The sequence below is a fragment of the Pagrus pagrus genome (genome assembly GCF_965226575.1).
Source record: "Pagrus pagrus genome assembly, chromosome: 23".
In the NCBI taxonomy this organism is placed as follows: Eukaryota; Metazoa; Chordata; class Actinopteri; order Spariformes; family Sparidae; genus Pagrus; species Pagrus pagrus.
Window position 1 is genome coordinate 16,785,344 of NC_140205.1, and position 20,516 is coordinate 16,805,859.

The window sequence follows — 20,516 nt, forward strand, 5'->3', positions numbered from 1 at the left end:
GAATGATGTCTCATTATTTTGACAGGACACGTCACAAACAACTGACAGAGTACTAATTAATGAAGTGATGGTAAAACTTGAGAGTAACACTTTATAAGCACGTGACCTGGGACTCTGAGTAGTTTAAGAGATTAGCCATCACGTCTCTTTGCAACAGTTTCATGGAAACTATTTAAAGTATACATTTTCTTTAACTTTAAAGCTGCTATAATCAATATTTTTACACTATTTATTGATCCAATGACTACACGTAACGTGTAATGTAAGGTTTTGCTTGTATCCACAGAGATTTATCGACCGCCTTTGCAGTTCCTCTTAGCCCGACAGAGTGTTTTAGCGTCCTTTAGCTCATTGTTTTGGTTTTATTGGCTGTAACTTTATGGTTGCGGTTCACTCGCACTGCTGTCCTCATTATCGTTTTCAGCAGGCATCAGATTTCAATGAAATACCCCTAATAACTGACCATACGCTTAATGCCCAGCAGGTTAGCGACTGTCTGGTCAACTATTTAGCAGATAAATCAACCAGGTATTTTCCTCAGGACTTGGTTGAGACCAAAACAGAGCTAAAATAGACTCTTGGGCTTGTAAGTTACAGGTCACCAGAAACATGACTCCAAATAAATGTTAATTTGGCTCCTTGGCTGGGTGTGCAAACAGGAGCTGTGGTTGTGGCCATGTTCCAGGGCCACAAATACATGACTTCAATTCGCAATGTGATTGATTCAACATACAGTAACTTTGTATTTCTGTTTCTATGGATAATCGGGGGATGCTATACAGTGGTAGGATAAAGAAAGAAATCACGGTCTGGAGTTGAAATAGCTTTGCTCCACATGCTCTAAGCAGTGACACACCCACCTATCCCAACCATATCCTTGTCCTTCACTTGCTGTTACTTTCACTTACATATGTCACTTAACTTACGGTATAAAGTAATCAATGTACTTCTTTTAAATCAAACCATGATCTATTCCTAAACCTAACCAAGTAGTTTTTTGTGCTTAAACTTAGCCAAAACTTAGCCAAACTGCAATTTAATGTCACATACATAAGCCCCTTATTATTGTGTTTTCTGATACCATGTTATTGGCAACAGACAAACCTCTTAACTAGGAAACTCTTCACTAAAATTTGTCCATATCAACTTGATGATGATGATGATGATGTCACTGTTCGTGATTACAGCCTGTTTCCACTGCACCAATGTGCCCAAAAATCTGATTTATGAATTAAAAAAAACCACAATGGTCATCAGACTTACAGACTAAACTTTGATTGGCGCATGAAATTATACAATATGACATCAGCTTCTTCCAGGTAAGCCACACCCACCTCTGCTGCACAGGAGCAGAGCGTTTTCAGCTTGAAGCAGAGCTTTGTGTGGATTAAATAGAAAATGGTATTTCAGCCATCGGTACACTGAACCAATGGTTGAAAGGAAAGCGCTCGTAAAAATGTAATTATCAGAGAACACAAGGACAGAACACATTAAATTTAAAATGATTACCATGACCATGTTTCTAATGAACCTCTGTGTTCATGAGATGGCACCACAGGCTGCAGACTGCTGGTAAGTGCTGGTGGGTTTTCACCGCAGCTTTTCAGCTAACGGAGAGATACAGTGCAGTCCTAATGGACATGTAACACCCCCAAACCCACCAAGGTCCAACTCACACCTCTTTGTGTTTCCTGTAAGCCTCCCAAGAAACCCTGAAGTAACTCCAGACAAAGACCAATGTAATTCACGTAGATTATGTAGTTTGCATGTACAGTCTGATTCTGCAGTCAAGTTTGATTTGACATTTTAAAGATGAAACAATTGCTAAATTGGCCATGTACAACACATTTCTGTCAGTGCCTGCTAATGCATTTATATCTGGTTTCATTGGCAAATGCTGGTTTAAAAAATCATAATTATTTGATTTGATATATAATTGGCCCATTAAATATTTATCTACTCCAGTTAATATGAGGAGAAGGGGGTTAGAAAGGCTAATGTGCACAAGATTGTAAGAAGAAAGACAGAAAAGGAAGAGTAAGGGAGTTGAAAAGGAAGAAGAAAGTGGGTGGTGTGTGTAGGATAAGTCTATTTTTATAAACTTTAGTCTGGGGAAACATGTCTGTAGTGTTAATCTTGTATTGTGTCCCTTGGTTTACTTTGGTAACTGTGTGAAGCCAGATGTAGCATCGATGGCAGTGTTATATTAGAAAGAAAGCCACTGATAACACAACTAACCCTTAGATTTCAGAAAGTTATGTGAACTTGAACCTAAAAACCTTCCTTTTTCATACTTTGAAGGTGCTCTTCCTTATGGCAGCTTTATTTTCATTTTCACATTCATTGCAGAAAGAGATTTAGGCTTGAAAGCTCCAAAACACAAGCGCAATTTGGCTTTATTAGTATTCCTCTAGCAATGAGGGATCAAAAGGCACCCAGGGAATGATAAGTAGCTAGTGCCAGTAAAGGTAATAGCACTGTGGCCTCACTGTGGATAATAACTGTTCATTAGCTGAGAATATGTCCACTATTGGATTATACAAATACTGACGTCTGATGTGATGAGGAATGAGGAATGCAACGGGAACCAACAGTCACAGAGATCTTGTCTGAGTAACAGCACAACCTTTTAGTCGAGAGGAGTCCTCACATAATTGTAAGCAGTGTGTATGGTCTCCTCCTGGCCCATGATGCACCCACAGACACAAATAAACCGTTAACGTCACCAACACCTACCTGTACCAGGAAAACAAATGCCAGTTGTTTGTGTGCATGGAAATAAATGACTCTTTGGTCAGAAATGCAAGTGGGTTTTTTTCCCGACAAATATTGCTCAAACATGCAGTTACTCCTCCAGCCTTATTACACCACTGATATCTCCTCTTCTGCACATAAATGTAACATTAGGCAGCTCAGATGAAGTATGAGCTCTGTTCTGGTCTAAAGTGGCTATTATCAATATTTTCATGTGAACAACAGATCAGAAAAACTCATGTAATGTGAAAAGAGTTGCTCGAAGTGAAAAACCCACAGATTTATCAGCCAACTCTGCGGTTTCTCTCCACTCTACAGACCTCTAGCATCTTCTAACTGATTATTTTGGTTTTTAATAGCCTGCAACTTTTTCTATTTTGGTAAAATCTCACAGCTCTCATCAGCGTAAATTCTGGTAGAGCAGGACAGGGGTGTGACGTTTTGAAGACGTGTTATGTATGTGACTCACCAGCAGGACATTTAAAAGGCAGCTAGCCGCAGTAAGCAGCTAACTCAAAGATCACAAATGGAAAATATCTATAAAATGGTGAGACAAAGCAAAATCTGGGAGCTATTTAACAGAGCTGGTAAAGGACTGTTACTGCCATCTAATACTAGATGGCGATACCATTGTCATCCCTCTTTTGCTTGCGGGATGCAGGCATGCTATCTAAAATCACACACAGGTGGTATAATACAGCTGTTGTGAAGAGTGAAAAATCAACAAGAAGGGTTTTTATTGCAGCTGTAGGCTACTGTGCAATCTCTGTGTACAAAGAGCTAAAGTTAGCGACTAGCAGGGGAACGTAATGGAGCATTTAGCAGCTACATAGCCAAATACTGTTGGGGAGCAAACCAAGAGTTAGTATGGGACGACGATCATCAAGTGGCCGGAAACACGACTCAAATGAGTGCTATTGATGCCCCGTGTCTGCTCAAGTTGTAAATAAGACACTCTTTGCTAGCACAATTGTCCCTCAACTTTATCAAGTGGTGATGAGACAATATTGCATTCACAGCTTGTTGCACTGTACCAAAGTGGCCAAAAAAAACAATCAATGCAGGTTTAATTAACAATGGCTTACATCTGAAAACCGTGCTCCTAATTTGTACTTTTAGCACATAAACAACCTGCAAGGAAGGAAGCTAACAGGAACATAATTTTCACATTATTTGTGTTCACAGCATGATGTTAACACTGTTTTCATGTATGTTTTTGAGACTGCGCAATTTAATTTGACAATAATACCACACATTCAAGAGTTTATTTATTGACATAAAGAGAAACAGTCAGTTTGCCCCGAAAGTTTCAAGCCTTTCTGTCTGGGCTTTGTAATCATGATCATATAAGTCAGTCAGTATTTCGGACTGTTGTTCAATGTGCACATCCAGTGCTATTCCATTTTTATACCAAGTATTGTACTATGTTTCTACAGCTGTGGAAATGGCACCACTGATAGCTCTATCTGGTAATACAAAAGGGAAAAATACTGTTACCATAAACCATGCTAAGAAAAAGCAATCCCTCTTGACATTTCATTTAAATGTGCCAAACTTAGTGACATCTCTAGAATGGCTCTGGTTGACCTTGTCTGACCCTTTCAGACAACATTGGTGAACACCTTAGTTTTGTGGGCCGTCGGTTTCTTTACTTTGTGTAGTTTCTTTCTCCAACTTGTTCCTGTCATCTGTCTGATGATCCAGCTTCTCTGTATCCAACTGTGCATGCATCTCTTTGCAAAACTCTTCAATTCCCTCTTTCATCTCCTCCTCCTGCCCGTCCATCTCCATCTTTGCTTCCACACTTGGAAGAGGAGTAAACTCAACAGTGGTCTCTGTCAGGGATTTGAGCTGTTGCCTCTCCTGGGTGCTATTTATAGAGATGAGTCTGCCATCGTGGGGGAGCTGCTCTGTTCCTCGAACCTCCCCTCCCTCCTCCAGTTCCACTGTGATCCTTGCACAAACTTTGGGAGCGTGAGGCATGAGTTTCTGAGGTTTAGGAGTGCGAGGCTTCTTCTCAGTGGGAATTGATGGGGCCTGAAGTTCGATTTCCTTTTTCTGTTTTTTGCGCTGCGTCTCCGTTTCTCGCTCTGGTTTCCGAAATTGTCTTCTAAGGAGGATGATGACGGCAATGATGAAGAAATACGAGGAACCACTGAGGCAAGTGATCAGACCCAGGAAGATGATCCTGAAAATAGAGCCAATCAAAGGAATCTTTATTGTTATAGAGTCTAAAGCAGCACCCAACACTTGTGAGCAACTTCAGAATAGCAATGACGTAGCAATGATGTACTATGACCACATTTTTGTAGTCCATGGCGTACCTGTACATAGCGGAATCATAAATGCGACATGCCCCCCGGCCCCCACACTTCTTGATCGACCACTTCAGGCAAGTTGAATCAATCAGGGCTCCGAAATACACTGGTGCAGGAAGTCCACCTACAGATAACATATCAACAAAATATGTACTGCTACAACATTACAGTGGTACCTGTCAATACAGTATATATCATACTATGTTATTTTGACTGCCACATATCAAAAACTAAAACAAAAACGTTCAACAAGACTAAAGGTGACATTTTTACCATAGGGAGCTATCAGACACAGACACAACAAGTCCAAATAAAAAAGGGGGAAAAAAATTAAATGAGTTCCTCACTCATGGATTAGTAACAACTCACATTTTTTTGCATCATATTGTTAAGTAAAAAATTGTACTTGACATGCAAGTGGAAGTAATGAAGCTTACCAAGAGTCCTAGTTACCAAGGTCTGTATACCCAGCGCAAGGGACTTGAGCTCTGGTGAGATGCAACTGCAATTACAAAACAGAATGTTGCTGTGTCAAAGAGTGTCTTCACAGGAAGAGTTTGACATTTGGGTAATACGTTTATTTGCTTTCTTGCTGAGAATTAGATGATAAGATTGATACCCCATCCCATGTTTGTACAACACACTCTCACTCCCAACTCGTCAAATACATCAGCTCAGGTTTAGTAAAAGATCAAATGTAAAAGTTCAAATCACTACATTCAGTCTCGTAACTATAACATACTGTTACATAAGTGACGTCATGTAACTTAAATGATGTAGTATGTACACTGCCTGGCCAAAAAAAGTCATACACTCTAATATTTTGTTGGACCACCTTTAGCTTTGATTACGGAACGCATTCACCGTGGCATCGTTTTAATAAGCTTATGTAATGTCACAACATTTATTTTCGTCCAGAGTTGCATACATTTTTTGCCAAGAGCTGGATGGGAAATTGCCAAGCCATGTATGAAAATGATGTCTCATGTCAGCTGACCTAATTTTTTGGGCATATAACGTTGCTGAACCTGGACCTGACCAACTGAAGCAACCCCAGATCATAACACTGCCCCCACAGGCTTGTACGATAGGCACTAGGCATGATGGTTGCATCACTTCAACCGCCTCTCTTCTTACCCTGATGCGCCCATCACTCTGGAACAAGGTAAATCTGGACTCATCTGACCACATGACCTTTTCCCACTGCTCCAGAGTCCAATCCTTATGCTCTCTAGCAAATTAAACCCTTTAAACTTGATTAGCCTCACTGATAAGTGTTTTTCTTAAGGCTGCACGGCTGTTTAGCCCAAATCCCTTGATTCTCTTAACATTGAGCGTGTGGAAATGCTCTTAATAATGATTTTTTACGATTTGATTTCACGTCATTTACTTATCTGAACCAACTTTTTCAAACTTTTTTACTTAAGTAACACAGCTTGTATACGAATCACAAGTTAAGTTTGTGACCCATCCAACCTCCCCAACCACCTAAACTAAGCTAACCAAGTACTGGCTGTACTGTAGCTACATATTTTCTGTACAATAATGAGATTGGTGTCTCATCTTACTCTTTTCAAAAGAGCATTTATTCCCAGAGAGTTCAACAATTTCTTTAAATGCAGTGGACTGATTGGTAAAACTTGGTGTGTCATTTGGTTACGACCATGCTTGATGGGTGATGTCCCTCACAGCTCACTGGGCTCGAATCATAATTTTGTTTTAACAGTAACATTATTATATATATTATTATTATTATATCCCAGTTATCACGATTTCCAGACACTGACCGTATGATGACCATGTAGCCTGGTGTGGCTCCCAGAGAGTTGATAAAGGAGCTGAGAACAGACACAGCCATGTAGGAGGTGAAGCTTCGGGTGCAGTCTTTGGCATGAGGACACTGGCCCAGCCTCACAGACGTACTGCTGCCCGCTGGGTAGGAGGCGGACACGCAGCTGCAGTTGTGAAAGACCTGGTGAAGATATACAAACTGCAATGTAGTGGGAGGATTTACTGGAAATAAGTGTAGCCACCCAGTTATAATTTGGGTTGAACACGATACATGCTTTGCTGATTCCACTTTCTGCTGCCATCGAATTCTAATAAACTTTCATGAAATAATAAATGTTATTGTTAAATTAGGTGACAGATGTGATTAAACACATAATTCTGATATGTGGGGCCTTAAAACAAATGGAAATCAAACTTATAATGAAATATTAACTACTACAGATAAACTGAAAAGACTTGGTAGTAAGTGCAGCGAAACGAACATGCTTTAATTATTCCACTATTTCACAGAGCTGCTGAACAGGGAGAGAAATTGAAGGAATAAATACTCTTATTCATCTTGGGGTTTTCATGATTAACTTTTCATTTCCTTGGCTTTGCTACTGAGGAGTGTTTTTTCTGGAATGAACCCTGTGGGCTGCATGGTACTGCTGATAAACATGTCCAGTCAGTTTATGGAGATGCTGCTGAAATTATTTGGAAATTTCCTTGTTATAAAAGTTCACATTGCACAATTGCAGATCACTCTTTGGATTGTGAAACCTGTAAGTGGTCAAGTAATTCTACATTCATCAGATTCAAAAATCTTCCTCAGACAGGCTGATGAGCAGGTTTAGTGTGCGTCAACAGTGTGCAGCCCTACTGTGTTCTTGCCGTATCCACTGGAGCCGAGGCAGCCAGCCATACATGGAGAGATGTAGGTGATGCCGCTGTCTGAGCAGACGGGGTCCCACTCCTCTGCTGAACATGAGCAGTCTCTGTTACACTCTGAGAAGAGCATATCACTGTTGGATGACACACTCTGCGTCCTGCAGAGCAAAGAGGGTTTATGTTTCACACTGGCTGCAGGTGGTGCCTCTAGAAATATCAGCATTATTGTGTTTTGAGGCTGAAAAAGGAGTTTGTATGTTACATTATTTTGGTTTGTTAAAGCATCTTCATATACTCATCATGCCTCAGCACTCCACTGACCCATTGTATGAGATGGTGAGCCCAGCCACAGGAATGTTGTCGCACTTGGTGCCAAACTGCAGCAGCAGGAGGAGGTACGCCATGAATGATGTGGCAAAGGACAGCTGAGCCCCTGACACCAGACTCAGTTTATACCTCTTCATCAGCAGCCCTCCAAGGAAGATCCCCACTGCCACGGCTGGAAGGTTCAGCACACCTAGAAGGAAAAAAGCAAGGGGGTCTGGACGGAGGCTCCTCTTACAGTAGGAAATCACTATCAGACACCCTAAAATATTTTGTTTGTTTAAGCTTTGAGTAGAAGTGAAGTAGAAGTAGAAGAGATGGTAGTGTTTCATGAGACACCAGGCACTGCTGACTCGAATTCTGACTTTTGACCCCTTGAACTCTATCGAAGGTGTGAGTACCGCCAAATCATAGACAACTTTGGTTATTTTTTTAAGGTTCTTACAGTTTGTACACACAGAATCAACCATTTAGCCCTGAGTAAGTAATGAGTTGTGGGCTCCTAAGTGAGAGGTGGTCAGTCTTTCTTTAAAGGTCCAGTGTGTAGGATTTAGTGGCAACTAGTTTGCCACCAGCTGAACATCCCTCGCCTGGCTATCAAAATGTGAAAATTGCGACAAACATGACATCTCATATAGACTAACTCTCCTTAGAAAGAACACATTCTTCTTCATCGTAAACCACACATTTGCGATGGCTAATTTGAGCTAACATTAGCTGACTTAGGATTTACATAATGATGTGTAACTGATACCTAGTCAGTTTGCTGACTTTATGACTCTTCTCTACTTTTCTACCAACATTTTAGCATTTACCATTATCCCATTAATACTATTTATACAATTATCGGAGGAGCATACATGCAAATGTTGGAGTTTTTCATGTTTTACATGTCAACTTTATTAATTTTTTTTTTTTTTTTACCTATGAGGAAGTTGGCTCTAGATGCAGACTGTCCAAACTGTTGCTCCATGTATTTGGCTTTGAAGGTGAACAGGCCGATGAAAGAGTTGAACTTCAGGACGCTCCCACAGAGGAGCAGGAAGTAGGCAGGAGTTCCCAACAGGCGCTTCAGTGAGGGAAGAAACCCTGTGGAAGGACACCCAGTAGTAATACAAGCAATCACTATAAACCTGCACACTGTAATTTAGGAAAATAACAAGTCTAACTAGACTAGTCTAACTTTTAACTGGAAATCCAATAAAGTGCCATCACTGTTCTGTTATGTGAATATGAAGATGATTGTCTCAACCTTTAGCAATGTCAGTCAGTTTGAGGTTGTGACTGTTGTTGAAGGTGTCCTCTGTCCCGTCTGGGTTCTCACACCTTCCCTTGTCTCCCCCCTGCTTTGGCAGAGAGCGGGGCAGGAACCAGAAGGGAATGCTGGAGATGAGCAGCAGGGCAGACGACACCAGAAAACCCATCCACCAGGCGCCCACCCAACGGGCATCTTTAGGAGTGATGGTCACACTTTCTGGATGGCACAAAAGAGTTTCTGAGTGAGTGCACAGCAGGAAGAGGAAACGAATTTCATTGTCACTTCCTCTGTGTGAAGGGACCGGATTTAATTTGGGGAAAAAACTCACTAATTGCATCCTAATTATCTCGGATGTGACACTCTCCACTCTGGTAGGAACGCAGCACACTTTAGGTGGTCTGATTGAGTTTATTTGATGAATAAATTATTGATTTTATCTATCTGTGAGAGTCGAGACAATGCCTCAAAGGGACACTCAGAAAAGTTCTCACTAACCTGTCCTGACAGGTGTGCAGCCTATTTTTATAGCTGTGTCTGACTTTTGTATCATGAGCAGCAGGTCGAGTCAAAATCAGTCTGAACCAAAGCTCCAGACATAGTCACCATGTCTCCTCTGTCAAAACACGAAGTTCCAGCCAAAAAACAGTCTACACAGGAGGCATAGTTGTTGGCCTCGTGCCTCTCATGGAGCAGATACACGTCTACTTGAATTAACCAGTTGTCGAACAGTATCTGTGGTTACATGAACAATATTTTTTCAACCCGATTCAAATCATTCTGGTTAGAGAATCCAACTAAACTGCTTACATGGAGGCTAAGTAAAGGGATCAAACACATAACGGATCAAAATTGGCTGGCTGGCTATACATTTCTTATTTTCATTTTTTATCTCCTGTAAATAAATAGTACCTAATGTTGAATATCAGATAGACGCATGTACGCACAGCTAATGAGTCCTTGTTTTTACACAGTAGATAAAGGCAGCCTTAATGACTAGACTCAACTAACCATAACTAATGACACACACTTCTACCAAAACAAATTAATTGGGCTTACCCATGGAAACATATCCAATGTCGACATAGAGTTTGGCACAGTAGGAGCCCAGGAGGAAACCAAACATGGGGCCCAGGAGAGTAATGGTCTGGAGACAAGCTGCACATCACAAAATAATCACAGAAATATTAGTCTGACGAAGAAGGTTATCTATTGACTAACATAATATACAGTATGACATCTGCACTATTTCAGAAATCCATCTCTAGAAACTGAAAATAAGCAGTGTTATGTATCTTACCGATATAGAAGGGTGAATTTTCAGCTTTAGCAAAGTCGTCGATGTAGGAGATGCCCAGAGGTGTGACCGGAGTCTCTCCAATCCCCCGCAGTGCGTTCCCGAGGAACACATAGATCCACATATGCGAACTAGATTCTCTCACACAGGCTCCATAAAGACACACAAACAAGGAAATTAAGGTATTTCATTTTTGCAATCTGATAAACAAGTTGTGTGAATAGAAAAACCTGCCCGTGCCCTCGGCATGTTGGTCTGAAAATGAGGTGTGGTCAGACGCGTTGATGACGCATTGCTATCTTCAGGCAGCAGAAAGTGACTTTTCACTGCTATTTAAAGGGTGCATTATTCAAATGGTAAGATGTGCCTACGCAGACGGGTTCACAAAACGTGTACACTCTGCTTTAATGATTAGAGAGGCTGCCTTAAGTCATTTTTATACGCTTTCACGCGAACATTAATGTCACATATCAGCAAGTATCGTAGAACATTTAAGCAGTAACACTAAAAGCTAAGTTATAAACTTGACAGGGCAGAGGAAACTCTCCAGAGGAAACCGAATTAAACTTTTATCATATGAAATAAATACTTTTTGACAGCTCTGTTGGAGCTCGGGATTCATCAGGAAGATGGCTGCCTCACACCAAACAATTTTACTGTACGAATCTGAACTGTGTGTGTGATCTTTGCGACCAATTCCTGTTGGCGAGTCAGGAGATTTAAAGAGGTCATATTATGCTAATTTTCAGGTTCATACAGGCAGAGGCAGAGGGTCCAGCAGCCGAGGACCACAAACCTATCCCTTAGAGAAGATGAGTGCTGCTGTTTCAATTGCAAAGGGCCAGGTCCTGGCGCACCTGGGTCTTAAAGGGAATGGAAGATGAAATTCAGATTGGTTTAATTTATGTTATGCCCAAAACACACCAGCGACTAATTCAGAGTCTAAGTCTTTGTTTCTTACTTTGCGCCCAGATTATCTGTTGTTTAACTAGCAAAGGGGAGTAGGACACGCCCTAAACGCACTTGCGCCATGCGCTTTAGACCATGCGTCATAGATGGTTTAAATAAGACCCAATGTTTTTCACATAGAAAATACACAAGTCAACAAATAAGTTTTAACATTTAGTTCGAATCAACACCACAATGCAAGTGTGTGCATGTTCTCTGTGTGTACGTATTGTCTGCATCATTCACAGATTCTTTATTTTGTAACTAACAGAAAGACTTTATCAAAAGTTGAATTTAAAATAAACACCGAACTTTGTATTGAACCCCTCCAGCATGTTATTCTGAAATAGAAAATAAAGTCTGCTGCCTCAATTGTATGTACGGACTACCTCAAAACCAAAAGTATGAATACGACGTGGAGTTCATTCAATATCAATAATAGGATGTGGCTTTAAGCTTGTACACCACTGCACTGAGGGTGACTTCTATATTGTGTTGCTTTCTAAATACATCTCATCAGAATAGCTGAACGAGATCAATACATTGCATTCTGCGGTCGTGTGACATGTGTCTGTGAGAAGAGAAATTAATTATGGCTCTACAATAGAAAGACGGACGCAGCATTTCAGCTGAAGTTCATCTCAGGGAACTAGAACTGATTGGAACAAAAGCGGCTCCTCAAAACATTGAAGAATACATAGACGGATACGAGTCCAAGCTGAATTTATCACAATGAATATTACCAATGTCTGCTTTCTCAGTGATGCCCGTAAGACCTGATTGTCCCACATATAATTCAGTCTCTTTCCTTTTCCAGCTTTCAGCTCTTGTTGTGCTTTGCAGTCCACACACAGACTGATCATTGGTGCTGTTGTAGCGAGCATGTGAATGAGATGTCTCTGTTTAGTTCTAGTAGCAGGGATGGGGAGATTTGTCCTTTTATAATTACAGAAGTTTTGATTTATCAGCCACACAGGAGGCTTAGCATTGGGGTTGAGCAGTACACAGCACAGGAGGTTAGTGGCTTGAAGGTCAGACCAGGGTCAGTGCATTCCGGGGATGGTTGAAAGAAAGCCAGTGACTTGATGGGGGTTTTAGCCAGGTTTCATGTTCAGGCGGACTCTGTATGTACTACTGTTGAGGTTTCTTGTTCAGAGATCATAGCAAAGGCATTTAGTATAGTTAGTCTTGACCTCAGTTTGTTTATTTTAACTCTATGTGTAGAGGTTCAACAGAAAGTGGGGCAGGTTTGGCATATCTGACAGTTGCAAGTTTTATTGGTAGGTTTGTAATTCTTGAGCTACATGTCCTCTTCAGGGCAAGATACAAGCTCATATGTGGCCTTTCTCTCTTTTCCCACTGCCAGTAGATGAATATGAATATGCCTTTCTGACCGGTAGGCAGTCCTGACATTTTACGTTTTTACTCATTGATGTACCATGACGTTTTCTTGCGTACCGGCACTTCTTACAACCTGCCGGTACTCTTTTCTGCCCTCTCAATATCATGCTGGGGAGACAGAAGCATGCCAAAGCACTGGCTGCATCCTTACAGTGCCCATGTCAACCTATTAGGCTGCTCAGACAGAGCACACCGCGTGCGGAGCTCCGTAGGCGGCTCATGATCTGTAGGGATCGCTTTGGCATCTTATATTTTCTCTGCCTACTGTGATAATCCATTAGAAATAGTGTCACTGCTGTTTGTGATTGTGTTTTTACATCGGCCCATTTATACCTCAGAGATGAGCAGACACACACACACAGACACACACAGCAGAGAAGTCCCTCGTGACAGATTATAAACAAGTATATGGTCCTTTTTTACTTCGTTGTTGCAGAAGAAGAAAAGTCCAGCTTATCCATGAACACATAAAAAGCCTATACGTTACATAAAGACTAGCTTTGTGTGTAATTAGAAAAGAGAAGCGGAGAAATGCGCCTCTGAAAAGCCTGCCACCAATTTACAAATAATCTAGTAGCTACTACAAAAATGAGACAGTGTTCCCTCACACCTAATGGTACCTACGTACTGATTGTTAGCGAAAGCTGCCACAGCACCAAAAATGGCACTGAAGACTTTTCATGAAGTGTAAAATTGAGTGTCATCCCTGCATAAAAATGATTGGTTATTTCAGATTTAGATGGGAATGGGAATTCAACTCAGTGATGTATGAGTGGAAATCATTTTTACCTGCGTTGTCTTCCACAGAGGGCTCTATCTGAATTTCGGGTATATCTTCCACACAAGCCACGATATTCACACTGTCATTCTGGAAAACCTGAATGACTGTGTCGTACTTGTAGCTGTAAGAAACCAGCAGTGCCACAAAGAGACATTAGCAGGATCATTTTGAGGTCTTTCTCCATATTTATAAATCAGGTGTTTGTTAATGTTTACCGTCCCATGAAGAAGTGTGTGAGCCCAGTGAGAAAGGCCCCTACAGCCATGAGAAAACAACCGACGGCGATGAGTCTTGGTCGATGCAGCTTGGCCCCAAAATGGCTCACCACCGCAAGAAACAGCAAGTTGCCTACCTCCAGCAACAACAAAAAAGCAGAAGGAGAGAGCAGAAGAAAGAAAAAATACATTCAGAGAATCATAAGCTGCACAGTCAGACTGAAAAGGAAGGAGACACAAAAGAAAGACCTGATCAGGTGCACAAATGATTTGGGTTAAGTCAACAAACAGATGGTACCCATCTCAAAACTGCCATCTATGAGTCCAATGTGCGTGCTGGAGAGGTCAAAACGCCTCTCAATCTGAGTGATGGAGCTCTTCATGTAGGTTCCCGTCAGAGCCTTGGAGAAACAGGCGAAGGACAGCGCCACAATAAATAACTAGAAAACACAAAGGGAAAAACAAGTCAAAAAAATATATTTATCTTCTCTGGTAAAACATAAATGCTGTCAAGGACATACTACAACGAGGAAATAATCTTAAATAATTAAAATCTTTTGCCATTCGTGGGCTTTGATCACAGCTGTGTGCGTATCATTGCAGGTCGGACAGCTAATCACTGGGATGGAACTTGCTATAAAGATTGTTTTCACGTCATCTCACACAAATATCGTTTACAGCCACTTAAAACTAAATAGAAAATGATCTCATAAATGCATATCTTGTCTGGGTTTGAAGACCTACTTTTTGTTGGGCATTACATTTACTCTCAAATTTACTTTGCTCTGGATTGAGAACTGAATATAGTTTTATGCACATGATCCTCACACACACTCAGCCCAAAAAATGACAAGTTTCTGGCTGTTTATCAAAGTTGTGTTTCGATATGCTGTATTATTAACATGTCGCTGAACTGATTTTGCATGCACTCTGTATGCCGCTGACATATGCCTTGAAACAGTTCTGCCTCCTACATCACAGCCTCCACAGTCTTTGGTTTTTACTCTGTGTGTGGGCACCCTGCAGTCTCTTTATTGCTAAGTTAAGTCCCTCTGCGGATTATTGGAAATCTCCTGCATGTTTTGCATGTACAGAATTTCACTTATCATGCTGTATTGCTGCAGAGGCTTTCATTCTCAGCTTAAACCTGACTCAATCTGACAGGTATGGACCACCATTGGGCTCTAAATACTCTTGAAAACCCTAATTAGAGCACATAAATCAATGTGCTGTCTAATAAGTAACACCATGTATAATTCTGTGTACTCCACCTCCTCGTCTGGTTTGGAGTAAGGGTTGAGTAATCAGTTTATATTTTAAAAATATTCTTAGATTAAAGAATGTGAAACAGAAACTGCAAAAACAGAGCGGCCAGATAAAGCTGCCGATCCAGTTTGGTACGTTTTTTGCTATTTTTAGGCTTTATTTGGTGATGATTTTGAAAATGTGCTTTTCAACCCAATACCCTCCAGACTGAGCTAAGGCCCATAAGGAATGAAATTGTTGTATAGATGTTGTTTGGGAGAAATGCTCCATTAACTTTGCACATGCTGATGTAGTGCTGCAATCAGACCAAAGCTGTGCACAGGACTGATGGTGAGGCTTATCCAGAGGAGAATGTGGCCTGCGAAGATTATTGAGAACAACATAAGATCAGCTCTTGACTTGATTTCACCTACTTTGTGGGAAACATATCTCTGAAAGTGACCAACAACTGATGTGAGTCTCACATTATAAGCATCTATCCATCCATCTTTTTACATGCTTATCGAGGTTTGAACCTTCTGTCAGGGGACAGAACTAACAACTGCACCACCGCTACCTTTTAGATTTGCAACACGTTTTCATCTAAAGTGCATCGACAGAATGAACTTAAGCCTGTCAAGAAAAACGGAATTACAAGTACCCAGCAGCAAAGTTTTGATTACAGACAGCTTTAGTACTTTGAGAGTGGAGATGCCAGGGCGTTTACTGGTCTTCTTGTCAGGGTCACACAGAGCCTGCTGGCTGGTCATCTTGCCTCTGTCCTCTGCTGCTTCCTCCATCCTGCACTCAACGTTTGTCTGCCGCTCTATCTACCTGCATTCAAGGCACTGCAAGAAAAACAGACAGTACGCAATAGATAGAATGAGAAGGTCGGGCAAACATTCTCTTGTTATGCTTTATTCTTTTATGGATACCCAATAGCTTCCACAAAGTGGTTGCATCAACATAACAATAAAAAGTACAAATGAAAATAGTGCAGGATCAATAAGTCTAAAGAATGCAGTGAAAATGTTCTGACTGAATTCACTCTTTAATTCTATTATGTTTTAGTGAAGGCTCAGCTCCAGTGCGACCAATATTTACGTTTCTGGCTAGGCGGCGACTTCTAGTGGCCATAGGGATTATTACGGCAACAAAGGAAGAAGTCAGTCCCTGTAGTGTAAAGAACGGCAAAGGGAGGGACATAGGGAGGAGGTCGGGGACAGATGGTCGGGGTCAAACGAGCACAGGACTCTCACCCAGGAGACTGCTATTTGTATACAGTATGAACACAAAGTGAAGGGTAGATGTACTTAAAGAAACAGTTCAACATTTTTGGCAAATGAGCTTATCCCCTTTCTTGCTGGGAGCTAAAGGAGATGATACCTCTGTCATGTCTGTACAGTAAATATTAGGCTGATTAGCATAGCTTAGCATAAAGACCAGGAACTGGCCTGAGAGACGATGTGTAATGAAGGTCCTTTCATTACCACTTTGTGTAGCACAATGTTAACAGTTAATAATAGAATAAGACACTGAACCAGAAGATTGAATTGTTGTATTGAAATTGTTACATTTTGCTGATGCTGTTAAGTAGATACCTCCTCAGTGGTGAAAGGTTTCCTGTAAGACAATCACACATTCAGTTTGTCAGTTAGTTAAACATAATAAAGTAATGGTATAAAGCACTACATACAACATGTTAGTTTACTGATTTGTGGCTGACTGTGTGTAATGTTTGAATGCAAGTTCACTCACCTGTTGTGTCTCCTCTTCAGGGTGTTTTGGGCAAAAGAGTACCCAGGTAAATGAAGCACAAATTTAAAGGTTGCAGGAGATACCAGCTGTTGATTGGTGTAGGGGTGTCTGGGACTTTAGTTTGTATGTCAGGATTGCTAGGATTGACTGGTATGGTGTAAGGTAAAATAAGATCAGGTAGAATACTTTATATTAGTATAATCTAGATGTATTCTGATGTATTTGTGTTTGTTGTGTTAGTTTGCTGCCAGGTATGGCGCAGATTCCCCTATACTGTGGGAGTAATTAAGTTAATGGCAGTGGCAGGCTATATAAAGCAGCCAGTTTCCAGCAAGCACTGCCACGGCCAGGACTCCATGCAGCTCGTCGTAATGTAGTTCTGTTGTATGTTAAATGTTGGTGAAAATAAACACCCGCTTTTGGTCTGCACCAAACCTCTGCCTCAGACTCCCGCTTTAAATATCCAGCCGCCACACGGCCATCCTAACACGATGTTTAATTTCTTTAAAAAGGTTGAGCCACTCGTGTCATATAACTGATGTATACATTTTCTATAATTGTAATTGTCTATAAAACTTGAAGTTGTTTATCAAAAATGAAACTCAAGACTGCCAAACAATTCCCCTGTTTCCTCGAATGGAAGTCACATCACACTTTTGCAAAACTCTGAGCAGAAATCACATTGTTTGGTACAAATGTCCATTTTATTCTTTCTTAAAATTGATTAAAATTGTGTCAATGCAGCGTTTATTTACTGTGCTATAATCACAATATTGTATTACAATAGGTCAGATGTCTTTGTAACCTTGTGACCTATTTTGGGACCAAAAAAGAAAACAATTTCTACACATGAATATGTTACACAGCCTCATGAAGCTAAAATATATATGTAAATGGCATTTCATGGAAGTGTGTTGATTTGAGAGATATTTAGAAGCTGTGTGTTCATCATTTTGTTGGAAATAATCAGTTTTGACAGTCAGTTCAGTTTATGTTTATCTGGGCCCTTTGCTGCATGTCATCCACCTTCTCTTTCCCCCCTTTCCTGTCATTATCTCCAGCTGTCCTAATACAGTAAAGGCACAAAAAAGCCCCCCAAAATATAAGTAATTCGAACATAAATGGTCAGGTCACACATCATAGTTCCCCAGCCTGTTCATTCATCACTGGAAACAACAATCTACTGCATTACTATGTATCAAAGCTTATAATATTGGACCTGTCACGTACTTCAGATTTTCAGTAATTAGCTATTACCATTAAAAAAAACGTTTGATTTGATGTGATATACATTGTAATGTTTAGCAAATATTTTAACAATCAGTATCAAATCTAATCTCAAGCAGTTGCACAGTGTTGATACATTTCCTCAAGTGCAAAGTGAGTAAAAACAGGTACCTGTGTAAACTCCAGCAGCGTCTTCTCCTCACAATCCTCTCAGCTCAGTAAACATCAGGAGCTGCAGGTCGAGTCCATATCAGAGAGAAAATGGTTTCCGATGACAACTTATTTGTCCTTTGAAAACTTGAGCGTGACATAAAGTGACCAAATAATCAGTCAGTGTGTTTTCACCTCATAGCTCAATAATCCCCCATCAGGTTTAGCCTGTTAATACTTCCACCCAAACTGCAGCTCGCCTTTAAACTCTGGTATTTCTTGGCCAGGAGGCCTTGGTCTTTTCACAGGAATTCCTGATTTCAAAATTGAGTTACATTAATAGCAAAAGATAGCAAAATGACTAAGTCAGAGCAGCTACTGAGGAGATTAAATAAAATACTTAGTGCATCTCAAGGCTGATGGGGACTGGAGTCTCCCCTGTCTTCTTCTTCTTCTTCTTCTTCTTCTTCTGCTTCTCTTTAAGCAGCCATGTGTCTCTCCTCCTACTGAGAGGAGGAAAACCTGCTCTCCCAAAGCTCCTATTCTCCTGTCTGAGAACAGAGCACTTACTTGGAACCAGCGGGACAAAAGGCCTCTCACATTTTCATTCTGCACACATGCCTGTCAGTCCAGGAGGGGGACAGCAACAAGAGAAGAGGGGGGAGCAGGAGGGGAGACAGATTAGTAACTCCAAACTAGGCCCGTTTTTTTTTTTCTCACAAGGTAAAATATGAGATGCAAAGGAAGGTCGAAATTGCCTTTTATAAATCTACTGATAAGACTTGCAAAAAACATATGTAGCAGCAGGACACTGACTCCAACCTGCAATCAGCCACACTCATTCGATAGAGTTGCTGGATTGCTTTGATGAAGACCTCAAACATGGAACAGTGTGTCTCAGTTATAACAGTGTGTCTCAGTTATAACGGTGCATCTCAGTTATAACAGCATGTCTCGGAGCAAACATGTCAAGAAATGCTCTATTAGTCCACTGACCGGTGGGGGGTTCAGGCCGCCAGGCAGCAGGTCACACAATCAGCTTTGCCCCCTCACAAATTCCAAGGATTAAGATTAAGAGCCTTCACATTCCTGCACAGCCACAGTGAGGGACATTTTCCCTTTCTGAAAATTCATGCTCATTTTCATTTGGCAGAAATGTATCTAGTTTCAGGTACACAGGCATGTAGTTTGTAACTGCGTCAGGGTACCTTAGACCATCACTCATTGTACCTGCTGCAAATTAACACGTTGATCCTTTTTTAATAAAATGTTACCATTTTTAAAAAAAATTCTACATTATAAATTTCCTGTCTGACTGACTGATGGTTGCACAAATAGAAGCAGTGAGACCACTCAGTGCCATACAGTGGATATATTGTTGCATAGAGCACAGCCTGCTGGTGAAACTAGACACTGCACATCCTTATAGGTTAAGGAGCAGCAAAATATAGAGGACAATTTCATGAGTGCATAAATAAAATTAAGGCTATAAATACATAAAGAGTTGTATTATTTCCATTTAAAGTTGCCAACTGATCTACTCAAAAGTAAAGACGCACTTATGTGTTGGTGCTGTCAGTGTTTTTGGAATAGGGAACAACATAACGTAATAAAACTAGGAGGTTGACTCCATGTTTGCTTTATTTTGCTGGTTGTCTAACTACACCCATATTTGCATAGCGGTTTAAGTAGTAGTAAACTACACAAAACAATGTCAAGCAACAAATTTGGGCCATAAAAAGAAAGAAAACTGGAATATGGGTCATTCTATGCCAGCTCAACTTTTCCCAGTTCGAGTTATGGTTTTTGCACAACTTTAAAACTTGTATTAATTTCATGGAACCTTGCACAATCCTAGTGCTGTTTTTATTTCAAATACATTTTAAGTTATGAATTTTGAAGTTTGGCCCTCAGAGCTTAATGTAATACTTGTAATTCTTTGCATGTGATTTTATAGCCTCACCAATTGCTTATTTTTCACTAGATTGGGTTGAAATTTTTCCTAAACATTCATGAACCCAAAGGATAATTTGCAACATGTATTCATTCAAATAGTCATTGAGCATGTTTATCATTGGGTTCAGAAAATGTGCACATAACAGCTTGTAATGGCTTGTTTTGTTGCATACCAGAAGATGTCAAGCTGTTTTCTGTTTTTCTGACAAAATATCAATCTTAAACC

The 20,516-nt window shown here is 40.6% G+C and overlaps 1 protein-coding gene across 4 annotated transcripts; it reads right to left on the bottom strand.

Annotated features, from left to right (window-relative positions):
* Positions 1–4,002: 4,002 nt before the first annotated feature.
* On the bottom strand, positions 4,003–18,891 carry slco1e1 (solute carrier organic anion transporter family, member 1E1). 4 transcript variants are annotated; one of them, XM_084346286.1, is made up of 16 exons: positions 18,735–18,891; positions 18,356–18,648; positions 15,898–16,047; positions 14,253–14,394; positions 13,955–14,087; positions 13,748–13,860; positions 10,613–10,759; positions 10,372–10,470; positions 9,310–9,531; positions 8,982–9,146; positions 8,055–8,250; positions 7,726–7,891; positions 6,860–7,044; positions 5,510–5,574; positions 5,079–5,196; positions 4,003–4,942 (listed from the first exon to the last, which is right to left on the bottom strand). In XM_084346286.1, exons 3-16 carry the CDS (start codon positions 15,997–15,999, stop codon positions 4,378–4,380), a joined length of 2,418 nt encoding a protein of 805 aa, XP_084202412.1. In that variant the 5' UTR covers positions 16,000–16,047; positions 18,356–18,648; positions 18,735–18,891; the 3' UTR covers positions 4,003–4,377. The 4 variants fall into 4 exon arrangements, with proteins under 4 accessions (XP_084202412.1, XP_084202413.1, XP_084202415.1 ...); XM_084346287.1 differs by having other exon boundaries at positions 18,356–18,416; positions 18,530–18,891; XM_084346289.1 differs by lacking the exons at positions 18,356–18,648; positions 18,735–18,891 and adding exons at positions 16,304–16,372; positions 16,774–17,111.
* Between the last annotated feature and the right edge of the window lie 1,625 nt (positions 18,892–20,516).